The following is a 12,569-nucleotide window of genomic DNA, read 5'->3' on the forward strand; positions in this document are numbered from 1 at the left end:
CCATGACTGTAAAACAGACTTTGGTGCACTGTGTCTTCTATACGTTTAGCTTTTATTTGTAAACAGTTTTTTTCACTGTCTGTCCTGTCCTTGGTAGGGTCCGTGTTCACTACTTTGTTGGATGTACTGTTAGACAGCAAGATAGGTAACTCTTCCTATTAACTGCCCAGGGAGGTCATAAAGGAAATCTTCTGGAAGTCATATCCAGGCATGTGAAAGACAAAGATGGTTGGGAACAGCCAGAGTGAATTTACAAAGGGTATATCGTGCCAGACCAAAGTGATTGCTTTGGTCTTCTGTGCTTCTGTGGTGGCTCAGCAGATGTGGGAAGAGCGATGCACATTACTTACCTTGACTAGAGCCAGGCCCTTGACACTGTCCCAAAGCAGCCTTATTACAATACTGGGGAAATGTGAACTGAATGGGTGGACGACAAGATGGGCTGAAAAAATTGGCAGGATCTTTGGGTTCAAAGTGATTCATCATTTGTGTGTGTGGTTAGTTATTTTTTGTTGTTTGTTTTCTATGATGGTAAGCAGTTACAGGTCCTTGAGTGTTCTTATTGGGGCAAATATTGTTTATAATCTGCCCATTAGTGACGTGAATGGTGGGACAGACAATGCACTGTTAGCAAGCTTGGGGCAGGAAAAATGAGGGAAAGTGTGTCAATACACTTGAAGGGAAGGACAAGGGCTACTCATCAAAGGGAGATCAAGAGTCTGGAGAGATGAAGTAACGGAAACCTGATGAAGTTCAACAACAGCTAAGATCTTTGTGGGACAGAAAGAGCCCCATGTGGCAGTACAGGGTGAGGGCTGGCTGGCTACATAGCAGCTCTGCAGAAAAAGACTAAAGGCCAAGGAGAGGTTGAGGCTGGTGGAGATACTGAACAATTGTCCACTTGTGATGGTGAAGGCTAATCACATGCCAGGTGGCAGATAGCAGAAGAATACCAACAGATTAGGGAAAATGGTTATTCCCCTGTCTACGGGGCTTGTGAAGCTGCATTTGCAGTGTTGTGTCCACTGTCACCTCCAGTATGAGACAAAGATTGACATGCTGCAGAGACTCCAGTGGAGAGCCATTACGATGATTAGGGAATGGAAACATATGAAGCACAAGGATTTGCTGAGAGCTGGGGTGTTTTTTAGTCTGAAGAAGAAAATACTAATGGACAACCCGATTTCTGTGTTGTATTACTTAGTAGACAGGTTAGAGGGAGGAGAAGAGTCAAGGTCTTCAGAGGTTCATAGTAAAATGATGGTCAGCAACAGCTGGTTAAACAACAGGAAAATATTTTTCACAACAAGAGGGTAGTAAAATACTGGAGCAGGTTTCTTGGAGAGGCTGTGGAGTCTCCAGCCTTGAAGATTTAAACTCAGCTGGAAAGGCCATAAGCAACCTCATCTAATGTTGACTGAGGCCTGCTTTGAACACAGGTTTGGACTAGCTGACCTTCCAACATAAAGTAGCGTATAACGTTATGGATGTATAACAGAATACATGTAATAGGACTTCTGTTGAAATTGGAAAATGATCCTTTCTGCTTACTTCTGCTCAAATTTTGCATGTGACAGTGTATCGGATGGTTTTCTTACGTGAGTTCTGATCATTATTTTGTTGTTTATTCCCAGGTTGATTTTGAGTATCTTTGTCCACTTGGAATTTCTTATCATGGGCTGGTTAAGCTGTGCTTCATTAGTTATATGCAGTGTCAGATCAAAGCAGTCCTGTAAACTGCAGTGGATTTGGAACACTTTTTATATTTGCCTTGATGTCAAAGAAAAAGAACAAAAATTACACAACGGAAAAATTTCTTAATATTAATATTGAAAAAGGCAGGTTGTTAAGTTTGTGATATTTTTTTTTGGTATTTTTTATTCCCTTTTAGGATCCAGATGGAGTCCAACGGAAAGAGTCAGCTGCTTCACCAGCGCATGCATGTGTTCGTCCTACAAGAGTGGTATCATCCACCTCTGAAGAGGAGGAAGCATTTACAGAGAAATTTCTAAAAATTAATTGCAAGTACATCACTAATGGCAAGGTACTTAAATGTTCAGGTTTTACTGTTACTATATGGGACGTAAAAAATTAAGTACGTTAGAATCATAGAATAGAATCATTTTGGTTGGAAAAGAACTTTAAGATCATCAAATCCAGCTGTTAACGTAACACTTCCAAGTGTTCCATTAAATGATGTCCCTCAGCACTGCATCTACACATCTTTTAAATACCTCCAGGGATGGTGACTTGACCGCTTCCCTGGGCATCCTGTTCCAATGCTTGATAACCCTTTCAGTGAAGAAATTTTTCCTAATATCCGATCTAAACCTCCCCTGGCGCAATTTGAGGCCATTTCCTCTTGTGCTGTCCCTTGTTACTTGGGAGGAGAGACCAACCCTCGCCTCTCCACACCCTCCTTTCAGGTAGTTGTAGGGAGCGATAAGCTCTCCCCTCAGCCTCCTTTTCTCCAGGCTGAACAACCCCAGCTCCCTCAAGCTGCTCCTCATAGACTTGTGCTCCAGACCCCTCACCAGCTTCATTGTCCTTTGGACATGCTCCAGCACCTCAGTGTCTGTCTTGCAGTGAGGCGCCCAAAACGAGACACAGTATTCGAGGGCCAGCCTCACCAGTGGGGGGGGATGTACAGGGGGATGATCGCTTCCCTAGTCCTGCTGCACACTATCTGTAATGCAGGCCAGGATGCTGTTGGCCTTCTTGGCTACCTGGGCACACTGCTGGCTCATATTCAGCCGGCAGTCGACCAACGCTCCTAGGTCCTTTTCTGCCAGGCAGCTCTCCAGCGCTATTCCCCAGGCCTGTAGAGCTGCATGGGGTTGTTGTGACTCAAGTGCAGGACTCGGCACAATTAACCTGTGACAATCTTCTCTGTACTCATACTGTTGAGCGATTCTCTTGTGTTGAGGGCATGAGGTCTGTTCCTTATGTTATAATCTCTCATAAGCAGTTCTCTTTACTTACAGTGGAGAAGAACATGCCTTAAACTGAGGAAACATATAGTTGGGTAGCTTCTCTTCCATTTTCCTCAAGCAGAACAGTATGAGCAGAACTAACCCCTGATTCTGTAAACAAACACTTCTGTAATGGATATAGTATGGTAGAAATCTAGATTTTTTTTTTTTTTTCCTTTGAAGCAGTAGTTACAGTTCTCTCAGTAGTGTCATCACACAAATGCCTTCCAAGTTAGTGGCACCTAATTAACTTCTATTCAGCTCATAGGTGCCCAAGTCTTGCACAGATTTTTAGAGACTGAGATGATATCAAAAGACTTCACCTCAGAACGCTTTAGGAAAAAACAATGTGTTGCTCTACCACCCCACAGAAAAATGACTGGATGCTTTAATCATGAAAAATCATTCCTTCACTCAAGCTGAATCCGTGCAAAGAAACTCAAAGTACTTCTAGGACTTCATCCTTCACCTGAAGTTTGGATATGTATATACAAATACTGCTGATTCTGTGTTGTCCAGCAATAGATTTGCAGAGAAGTTACACTAATGATAACAGATTAATCGGAATCTTTTAAAACTGCACTTAATTTTTTTTTTCCTGATGAAAATGATTGCAGATCTATGTATGCCTAGACTTGAAGCCTTTTGACAGTACATGGCAAAAGCTAGATGTTAGAAGTTGGTGAGGCAAGAACTGGAAAAGCTTTGTTACTTTGCTCTACTTTACAGATAATTTGCTTCACTCCTTGCATTCTGTCCCTGGGTAACATTTTTTAGGCTGATCCTAGACAAGTCATGACTTCTTGGTTTTAGGTGCTCTGTTGCAGAGGAATCGAGCCTCTGTTAGAAATTGGCTGTACTGGAAAATTATAGTCTAGTGTTAAAATTTACAGTATATTATTTACGTGCTGTAATTCCTCATCAGAATATTATGGGGAGTGTTCACAGCATCTGTCTTTGACTTGCGTTTTTACAGCCTATTTTCTAAGAGCTTCAAGGGTAATTCTGTTTCTTAAGAGAGTTGTATAATCCACCGCGGTATCAGCCCATGCTTGGGGAAGTGGGTGGGGAGAGAAATGAATGCTGACTTGCTCAGATTTGAGTGCCAGATAGCATAAGTTTAGCATGTAATTTAGCCTTTGTGTCACATGTGACAGGAATGTCCTCAGGCATGTCATCTTATCCTTTCCTTGATACACTTTCTGAAGATGCAGGATGATGAATCTTCCAAGGTTTTCTGGAGAAAGCTTAAAAGATTCATCTTCTGCTTCCCACTCTGCAAGTGATTTTGAAGCTCATAGGTAACTGTTCTATGGGGCTTCAGATGTGAAGTCTCAGTCATCACCGTGACTGGTGCTTGTAAACTAAAATCTGGTGAAAGCCTATTTTTCAATGTGTTTAATTTCACCTGTGCGAAAGAGCTTGCATTAAGGTAAAACCGTCTCATTTCTCACTTTTCAAGACTGCTTATTCTGTATGTGTTTGGATTTGGTTTTAGTCACACCTGTGACTTCCTGGACAAGCACACAGGAGTTCTCGGAGATGGAGTCAGTGTCTGGAACCTGGAAACGTTTTATCTGTTACAATACTTGCTCTCTGTTACCTGGTTTTGTGTACTGTTAGAGGCAGGGTGTCGGGCATGGTTAGGAGCAGGCTGGTGTGAATATGCCACATCCTGGTCACACTATAAATCGGTGTAACCAGTGTGCTTTAGAGTCACATTTTAGCTCACTGTTTATTGCGTGTGTAGGCATGCACTTCCTTGCAGCTGCACTGTTTGGCTCTTCTGTAGAAGAGTGTGCTGCTCTGTTTTTTTTATTCTTTGCGCTGTTCGTTGGAGGCAGAAAAAGGTATCTTAACCAGTCTGCTTGATTGAAAATTAAATGAATAGAGGAGCTTTGAAATTCTTTGTTCTTTCTTATGCTTGCTAGTTTACTTGCCTTGTTTTGAAAAGTAGTAGGTAAAGAAAAATTACTAATACTAAGGCTTAAAAAGAAGAAACACCAACCTGGAAATATGGGCACAAAGAGCACAAATACATTGTTCGTGAAGTGAAGTGGAGGACACTGACGAGGTTCAAAACTTCTACAAGAAACAAAGAATAAAACTAAGTTGTTATCTTTATGGTAAAAGCTTTATAAATTGTGAATTGCAGATTTTGTTCTACCTTGTGTGTTCAAGAACATAATGGAATTATTCAGAGGTAACTTCTGTTTGAAACCTGCTTGTCAGAAGTCCTCTCAAACCTTTTTAAAGTGTATTATTGAACCGTCTAATCTTAATGTTTGGGCTCACCAATGTCAAAGTTTGGCTCTAATCCTCCCTTTATAATGATTGTTCAAATTTCTATCTCAGATATTGTATAGGATTTAGAGCTCCCATTTCCTGAGGTTTAAGGAACTCTAATGAGAAGAAGTTAAAACTGATTCAGAATTGAATATTTGCATACAGGTGCAGTTTAATCTGCATGTTTTTCCTTACGTGGATTAATATTTCTGGACCAGCTTTAAGACTGAAGGGATCTGTTTTTAGTAACCTAGTATGTCCACGTGGTTTTCAGTAATAAAATGGCTCAGCATTTCTCCTTGAGGCTGTTAAATCTGAACTTTACATGAATAGAAATTCACTTCATGTCTTTAGAATCCATTTTACATACAGGAAACTTGACTTCTAGAAGTGTTATTTTGGGGAGTTTTGTTCATCCATAACTTTCTGTAACAGTGTCATGTTGAACTACTTAGTAGCTATATGCAGAGTCTAATTTTTACTTCAGTTTCATTGACAGAATTTTGGGTACTTTTTTTCCCTTAACAACTGGTTAGAAGCATGTTCCAAGAGAAACCAGTCACTGGTTATTTGGTGGAGGATGTCCTAAAAAATTGTTTCCAGTGGTCCTCTATCAGCAACTTAGCTGTTTGGTTTTGGTTTGGTTTTTTTCTTTCTTTTTTCTTTTTTTTTTTTTTTTTCTCAAAATTAGGAGGTTAGAGCAAACGATGGCAGTATATGGGAGTCATGTAGGATTTTTAAGTATGCATGCCATCGCCCAATCTTTTTGCTTATGCTTGTGCTCTGCTTTGCTGATCTGTCTCTCTCTAGCCACATCACTGGTGAAATTATTTTTTGAAAGCATTTTGAAAATTGAATTTGTATAAAATAAAGTCAAAGAGCCGTTTCTACAACGTTAAAAAAAATACTTGATTACCATCCAAAGCATCTGTGCTGAAGACACAGCATGACAGAACATGACCATAAAGGAGAAGCTGGGCTCATCTCCCTGTGTTGGTATGGGTAGGTGGGGGCATAGGAAGGGCTTTACTTAGTAAACCCCCATGCTGTTCTTTACTCTGAAGAGTATATTCACACTGAAAACATCTTCAGCAGCTCATCCAGGCCAGAGAGGGATCTTTGGAACTTCTCACAACTCTGAGACAATAGTTCTGAAGTATATGTATTGTAGGAATGCTAACAAAGAAATCTGTCTGACCTATAACGGCAAACCAAAAAGGGAATGAAGTTTCATATACTCTCCTTTAAAGAGAATGTGTAATATTTATCTCTGCTTACTGAAAACTGTGGTGTTAACTCTCAAAGCCTGGAGCTGCTTCAGTGTAATGTAACGAGCGATTCTTGACCAGTAGTTGGCTGGACGCATGTATGCTCCCACTTACACATTTTGTTCTGATGTTACCTTCTTTGTTCACTCACAGAATCAATAGCACTTGTTTTCTGTCTGTGCTAGAAATTCCATCTGTTGAGTAATATTCCACAGGTTTTTAAGGAGGCTTTTCTCATGCAAACAAGTTAGAAAGTGGTAAAGAGAAGCTAGTTGTTTTATAAAAGAGTCACGGAAATTGTTAGAGAAAGTGGCAGAAACGCTGACATGTCTGAAAAAAAAATGGTTAAAACTTGTGACTAAAAAAAATGTTTCTTTATCTGACTGTTACCTCAGCTTTACCTAGCTACTTAAGTTAACGTTCAGTGATCCTTGGTTAATAGTAATAAAAAAATTACAGAAATATTAATGATTAGTGTATTATTAGGAATCTAATTTCTAGCCTGTAAACTTGGGGCAGCGGTTCTCTAGAGAAGTATTCTGACGTGTTCATGTAGTAACTGTCAACCTTATCAAATAACTTGTGAGCCAGAAATGTTGCGTTGGTCTGCCTCCTGTCACCTTTTAAATAGGTACCAATGAAATAGGTCGTCTCTTGTTGAGGAGCTATAAAGCCAGTGTTTTCAAGATACCTGTATAACCTTTCAACTGCTTATAGTCATTGCAAGTGTTTGATCAGCTTCTTAGTCAAGTACACATAAAACCCTGATAGTTCCAAAGGTTTAATTCTCTATTTCTCTATCAGTGTAATGAATTTTAAATGGCATTACACTTGCAGTTTAATTTTTATGCTGAGTATTTACCTATTGGTGTTGAGGGTTTCTTCTAAGACAAAGATAAGCAGCTTCTAGGTTTCTAGTTGTGTCTTTGAGGCTGCAGAGGTGGGCTTTAAAATCTTCCATGTGTGTCAAGGAGAACTGCCTGGTGTACAGGTTTACGGGTTTTCTGCCATTAGACAGGTTGTTGTCAGACTGTTCTAGGAAGCTTCTATTTACCACAGAAGGTCTCTTAAACTTGTTTTCCTTATGTAGTCGGTAGTCTAGCACACTTCTTTGTCTGAACGTTTGCCTGCAGAAAAATTATGTTTACTGTTTCTCAGTGTCTGAGTCTGAAAGCCGCAAGGTACTATGCAATTTCTTTAAACACGTTCAGATTTGCCCCGGAAACAGACTCTTGTCTTGGATATGATGACATGTCTTTAAGATATTGACAACCCTGGCCTGTGTAAGTTGGTATTTTCTGAATTGTTAAAATTGAGGCTGAAGCAAGATAACTGAAATGAGGAGAAGATGTGCGACTAGTTCTTCATACACATTATTCTAATATTGTGACTCTCTAATGTTCAAATAAGCAAAGTAAAATTGACTTATGAAACTTTAAACTTACTTTGCAATAAAATATTCTTTAATCAATTTTTAACCTGGACTGCGATCTGAAAAAGCCTTTTAACTTACTTTCAAGAGCACAGATAAAGCATTGGATTTTGTGTTTGTTTAATAAAACCAGGAACCTTGTTGACATGGGTGGTATGTCAGTTGTGACAGCTCACCCCTTGATAGGAAAATGTCATCTGCTTTTATTGCCTCAAAAGCTTTAGCACTTCCTGCGTACCTAATTGGTCAAGGAAGGTTCATAAAATAGTGAAGAACATCTTAGTCTGGAAATGAGTTCTCCAATGAACTTGATTACTGATTGCTTCTACTGGGTAATACATAATTTTAGAAGTTGATGTTGGAACATTTAAATCATTTGGCTACAGCAGTAATATAACCTTACCTTTTTTTTTCCTTTTTCCTCTCCATCCTGAGTGTTCTGAAGATCCACATTCAACATGGAGGCAGTGAAAGAATAGAATAGAATATTTCAGTTGGAAGGGACCTACAAGAATCATCTAGTCCAACTGCCATCAAGTCTATGGCCTTGACCTTTAAGGTTCAGATCTGGAGAATATTAATAAAATTCCACTTTCATGTGTGGTCATTAATGAAAGAGCTCAAATTCAGAAATGGTGCTTTTTTTTTTTTTTTGCATTAGGTACTAAATTTACATAAGTAGTATTTGTTTAAAGAGAAGCAATTGTTCTTCTGGGTAGACTCGTTGACTTCTGCAGTCATGTTAAATTTGTTTTCTAGACTACAGTGGATATAACTAAATGTAGAGTTCCACTGACAGTCATCCTCTTAGAGTTTGTTTTTGTTCTTTGAAAGTCGATTTCCACAATGCAGCACAGGGAAAGAAATCATACACTTATAACGTGGTTTGGTTTGGAAGGGACCTTAAAGATCATCTAGTTCCAGGGATGGGGAATCCACAACTTCTCTGGGCAACCTGGTCCAGTGTCTCACCACCCTCACAGTAAAGAATTTCTTCCTAATATCTAACCTAAATTTCCCCTCTTTCAGTTTAAAACAGTTACACCCCTTATCGCTACACTCCCTGATCAAGAGTCCCTCCCCATCCTTCCTGTAGGCACCCTTTAGGTACTGAAGGCTGCTATAAGGTCTCCCCGGAGCCTTCTCTTCTCCAGGCTGAACAACCCCAACTCCCTCAGCCTGTCTTCATAGGAGAGGTGCTCCAGCCCTATGATCATCTTCGTGGCCCTCCTCTGGATCTGCTCCAAGAGGTCTGTCTCCTCCTTATGTTGGGGGCCCCAGAGCTGGACACAGTACTCCGGGTGGGGTCTCATGAGAGTGGAGTAGAGGGGCAGAATCGCCTCCCTCGACCTGCTGGCCACACTTCTTTTGATGCAGCCCAGGATGTGGTTGGATTTCTGGGCTGTGAGTGCACATTGCTGGCTCATGTCCAGCTTCTCATCAACCAACACCCCCAAGTCCTTCTCCTCAGGGCTGCTCTCAGTCCATTCTCTGCCCAGCCTGTATTTGTGCTTGGGATTCCCCGACTGAGGTGCAGGATCTTGCACTTGGCCTTGTTGAACTTCAAATGTCAGTGATGGTTTTGTTTCAGTGTCTTAAACACCTTGGAATTATGTGAATATGTTCCGCTGACTTTAAAGTCTTTAGCATATGCTTTGTACGCTAAAAGGCACATATAAAACTGACTGGGCACGGGATGACTAAAGGCCTTAAGTACAGATGCTTGAGCTGCTTTTGAGATTGTTTTAATTTTTCCGTAGTAGTGATACCATTGGTCATTGCTGTAGACTTTAATGGTATTTTGGGTTTGTTTTTTATAACGTGCAGTTTTTTGCTTGCCATATGGCATTTTTGTTTTTCTGCTGTGAAGGTCATTAACCATCACAGTGCCGGGAACAAATTTCGGGAATTGGGAAGGATTGTAGTTTTATTTCAGCTGTGCTGATATGTCTTAAAACTCAAAACAAACAGTCCTCCCCAATACACAATGCTTGTAATCACTGTGAACATTTTATCAGTAAGTTAGATATTTATTCAATTCCTGATAAGCTTCAGCAACACACGAAGTAACTCTTTTGTGATTCTTGCTCAGAAGTTTTGAATGTCTTTCCAAATTTTTGAAGTTCTTAGGATTCAAGATCTGTTACTGAAGGGTCACTATCATCCTGCTTAAAGCTAGATTTCCTCCAGTTCATAGTTGTAGCTCAAACTCTACCATTCTAACAGTTTAATGAATTTTGTTAGTGGGCAGCTGGTGTTGGTGTTTGCATTTGTTTCTAGTGCTTAAGGGGGGGGTGGGGGGGGAGTTCAGTGTAGTGTAAGCTAACTTGGTACCTGCACTGTACCCTACAGCTCATTGTATGAGTATCAACTTTCTTCAAATTTTTTCATACCAGAAGTTTAAAATCTATTTGTGTTTATGTACTGCAGCAGTATCATTGTGATTAAATCCATTCCAAGCTGCATCTTTAAGAATCTTTAATATTTTTAATCTAGTTTCATTCTATAGATGTATTTGTCCAATAAGTCAACAGGTCCATTAAGTTAGAATGACTTGTATCAGATGCTGCTGTTTCTTTTTTGTAAGGAAAATGAAGATAAATGACAGTTTGTTAAGATCTTTCTCGTTTTGTTCTTTAAATAGTAGAAAGTGAGAAGACTTAAGAGTCAGGTTTTAGACAGTGCTTGAAGTTTCTTGCAAAACTAGCAATAAGCCCCACAGTTACCTGGAAGGGATGTATCCTTACCTCAGAGGAGCTGCCTAGCATATCCTCTAGGGATTCGAGGGTTTATCTTTTTATTTTATTTTTTTTCTCTCCAACTACTCAACCTAGTGATTAATAGTTGTGAGGAACTGAGGGAACTGAGTTGTGAGGGAAAGTAGGTGGTGTTAATTTGCTTCCACAGAAAACAGTTGTGTTTCTAGATAACTGCAAAACAGAAGAAACTATATAAAGTTGCTTACGTATAAAGATACGTCAAAACCAGATTAGAAAACGCCTTTTTCCAACAGAAAAAAAAAAAAGGAGAGTAAGCTGAAATACAAAGGAGAAAATTTACTGCTTCTTTTCCCTCTCATTTTAGGGTACGGTCAATGGTGTGCTGCTAGTGACGCCAAATAATATAATGTTTGATCCTCATAAAATGGATCCTCTGGTCCAAGAGAACGGCTGTGAAGAGTATGGCATCATGTGTCCAATGGAAGAAGTGATGTCAGCTGCTCTGTATAAGGAAATTGTGGACAACAAAATTAAGGAGTCATTAACCATGTAAGATAGAATAATATTTATAAAGCTTTAAGTAAATATGAACTGTAGCCATATTGCTGACCATATGGAACTAGCAAAACCACACTTTCTTCTGTGTTCCTTTTTAAGACAACCATCAAAGATAAGCTTGGAAAAACCCTTGGAAACTTGCTTTGCCTTAAGTTCTCACATTCTATATACTACATAGAGTAAATCCTCTACTATATAGATGGATTCTAATTTCCTCCAGTAGTCTCTTTTAAAAGTCAGTGTACAGAAAAAGGTACCACACCACTTCCTCTGCGCCTTCCCCCATGAAAACAGTAACAGATGTGTTTGATTCTTCAGTAATTTAAAATCTGATGTATAGAATAGAAAAGTGTGACTTTTAGGTGCAAATCTTCATTATTTACCATTTTCCACTTGCTTCTCAAACTCTTGTTGCTATGATAAATTGTTGTAAGACTAATTTTCTAAGATTTGTGTACATTTTTATGGCATCAGGAGTGTATTTTTTTTTTTCCCTTTTTGAACTAGGGGAGGAACTACATATTTGCCTTTGGGTGTAGCCTTGTTTGGGGTGAATAGAGTGAATTTGGATCCATGAGCTTTAATCCCTGGTGTTTAGCGTGGTAGGCATTTAAAACTGATTCTAAACAGCATTATGAAAAATCTTCATTCGATTCTGTCTATTGCCTAATTTTTATACTGTCCTCAGAAATAGGATAAATTCTAACATTAAAGCCAAAAAGGATATATAAAAAATAAATAAGTCATGCCACCTTTACCTGTCAGAGCCCATCAAGCACAAACATTTGCAGACTACCTTGACCATCTGACTGCAGTTTTAGTTAGGTTAAAGTGCAACCAAGGCAGAGTTCTCTGTATGTGTGAGAGAGTAAACCTGTTTGCCTGATGTGTAACTCTTAAAAAATGCAACCATTTTAAGTAAGGTGTAAAGATACTCAATAACTCTGAAAAATGCCCTTTTACAGTTCTTACAGGTAATACGCTAAGCACATCTTTCTTGATAATCTTAAATATCTGCATATCCAGAAGAAATAGCTGTCTTTTACCATTTTTAAGCTCAGTTTCAGCAGAGACCTGGTAGTAGACATGGTCCTGTTTGCTTCTGTAAGTCATGTGTCTCTTAAAAGAGCGACTAATGTACGTATTACTGTAGTAGTATTTGGGGGGCTTTTGATGTAGAATGATGATGACTTCAGCATGCTTGCTTTCTGGAAGTTTATTTTCCAGATTGAATTTTTAATAGTTGCTCATAGTTCCTACTTCAATTGATGTACAGGTGCAAGTAACGAGCTTATGAAAATTAGATGACTCTTTTTAATCTACCTGTTTGAAT

General features: G+C 39.3%; 1 protein-coding gene across 12 annotated transcripts in view; it reads left to right on the forward strand.

Annotated features, from left to right (window-relative positions):
* The window catches only part of OXR1 (oxidation resistance 1), a 295,905-nt gene that overhangs the window by 234,944 nt on the left and 48,392 nt on the right, over positions 1-12,569 (forward strand). For all 12 annotated transcript variants that reach the window (XM_063327385.1, XM_063327389.1, XM_063327393.1 and 9 more), the window contains 2 exons: positions 1,892-2,044; positions 11,043-11,227. In XM_063327385.1, coding sequence (XP_063183455.1) covers positions 1,892-2,044; positions 11,043-11,227 — 338 coding nt within the window. The remainder of the gene's footprint in view (positions 1-1,891; positions 2,045-11,042; positions 11,228-12,569) is intronic.

This window comes from Chroicocephalus ridibundus, chromosome 2 (genome assembly GCF_963924245.1).
Source record: "Chroicocephalus ridibundus chromosome 2, bChrRid1.1, whole genome shotgun sequence".
Classification (NCBI taxonomy): Eukaryota; Metazoa; Chordata; class Aves; order Charadriiformes; family Laridae; genus Chroicocephalus; species Chroicocephalus ridibundus.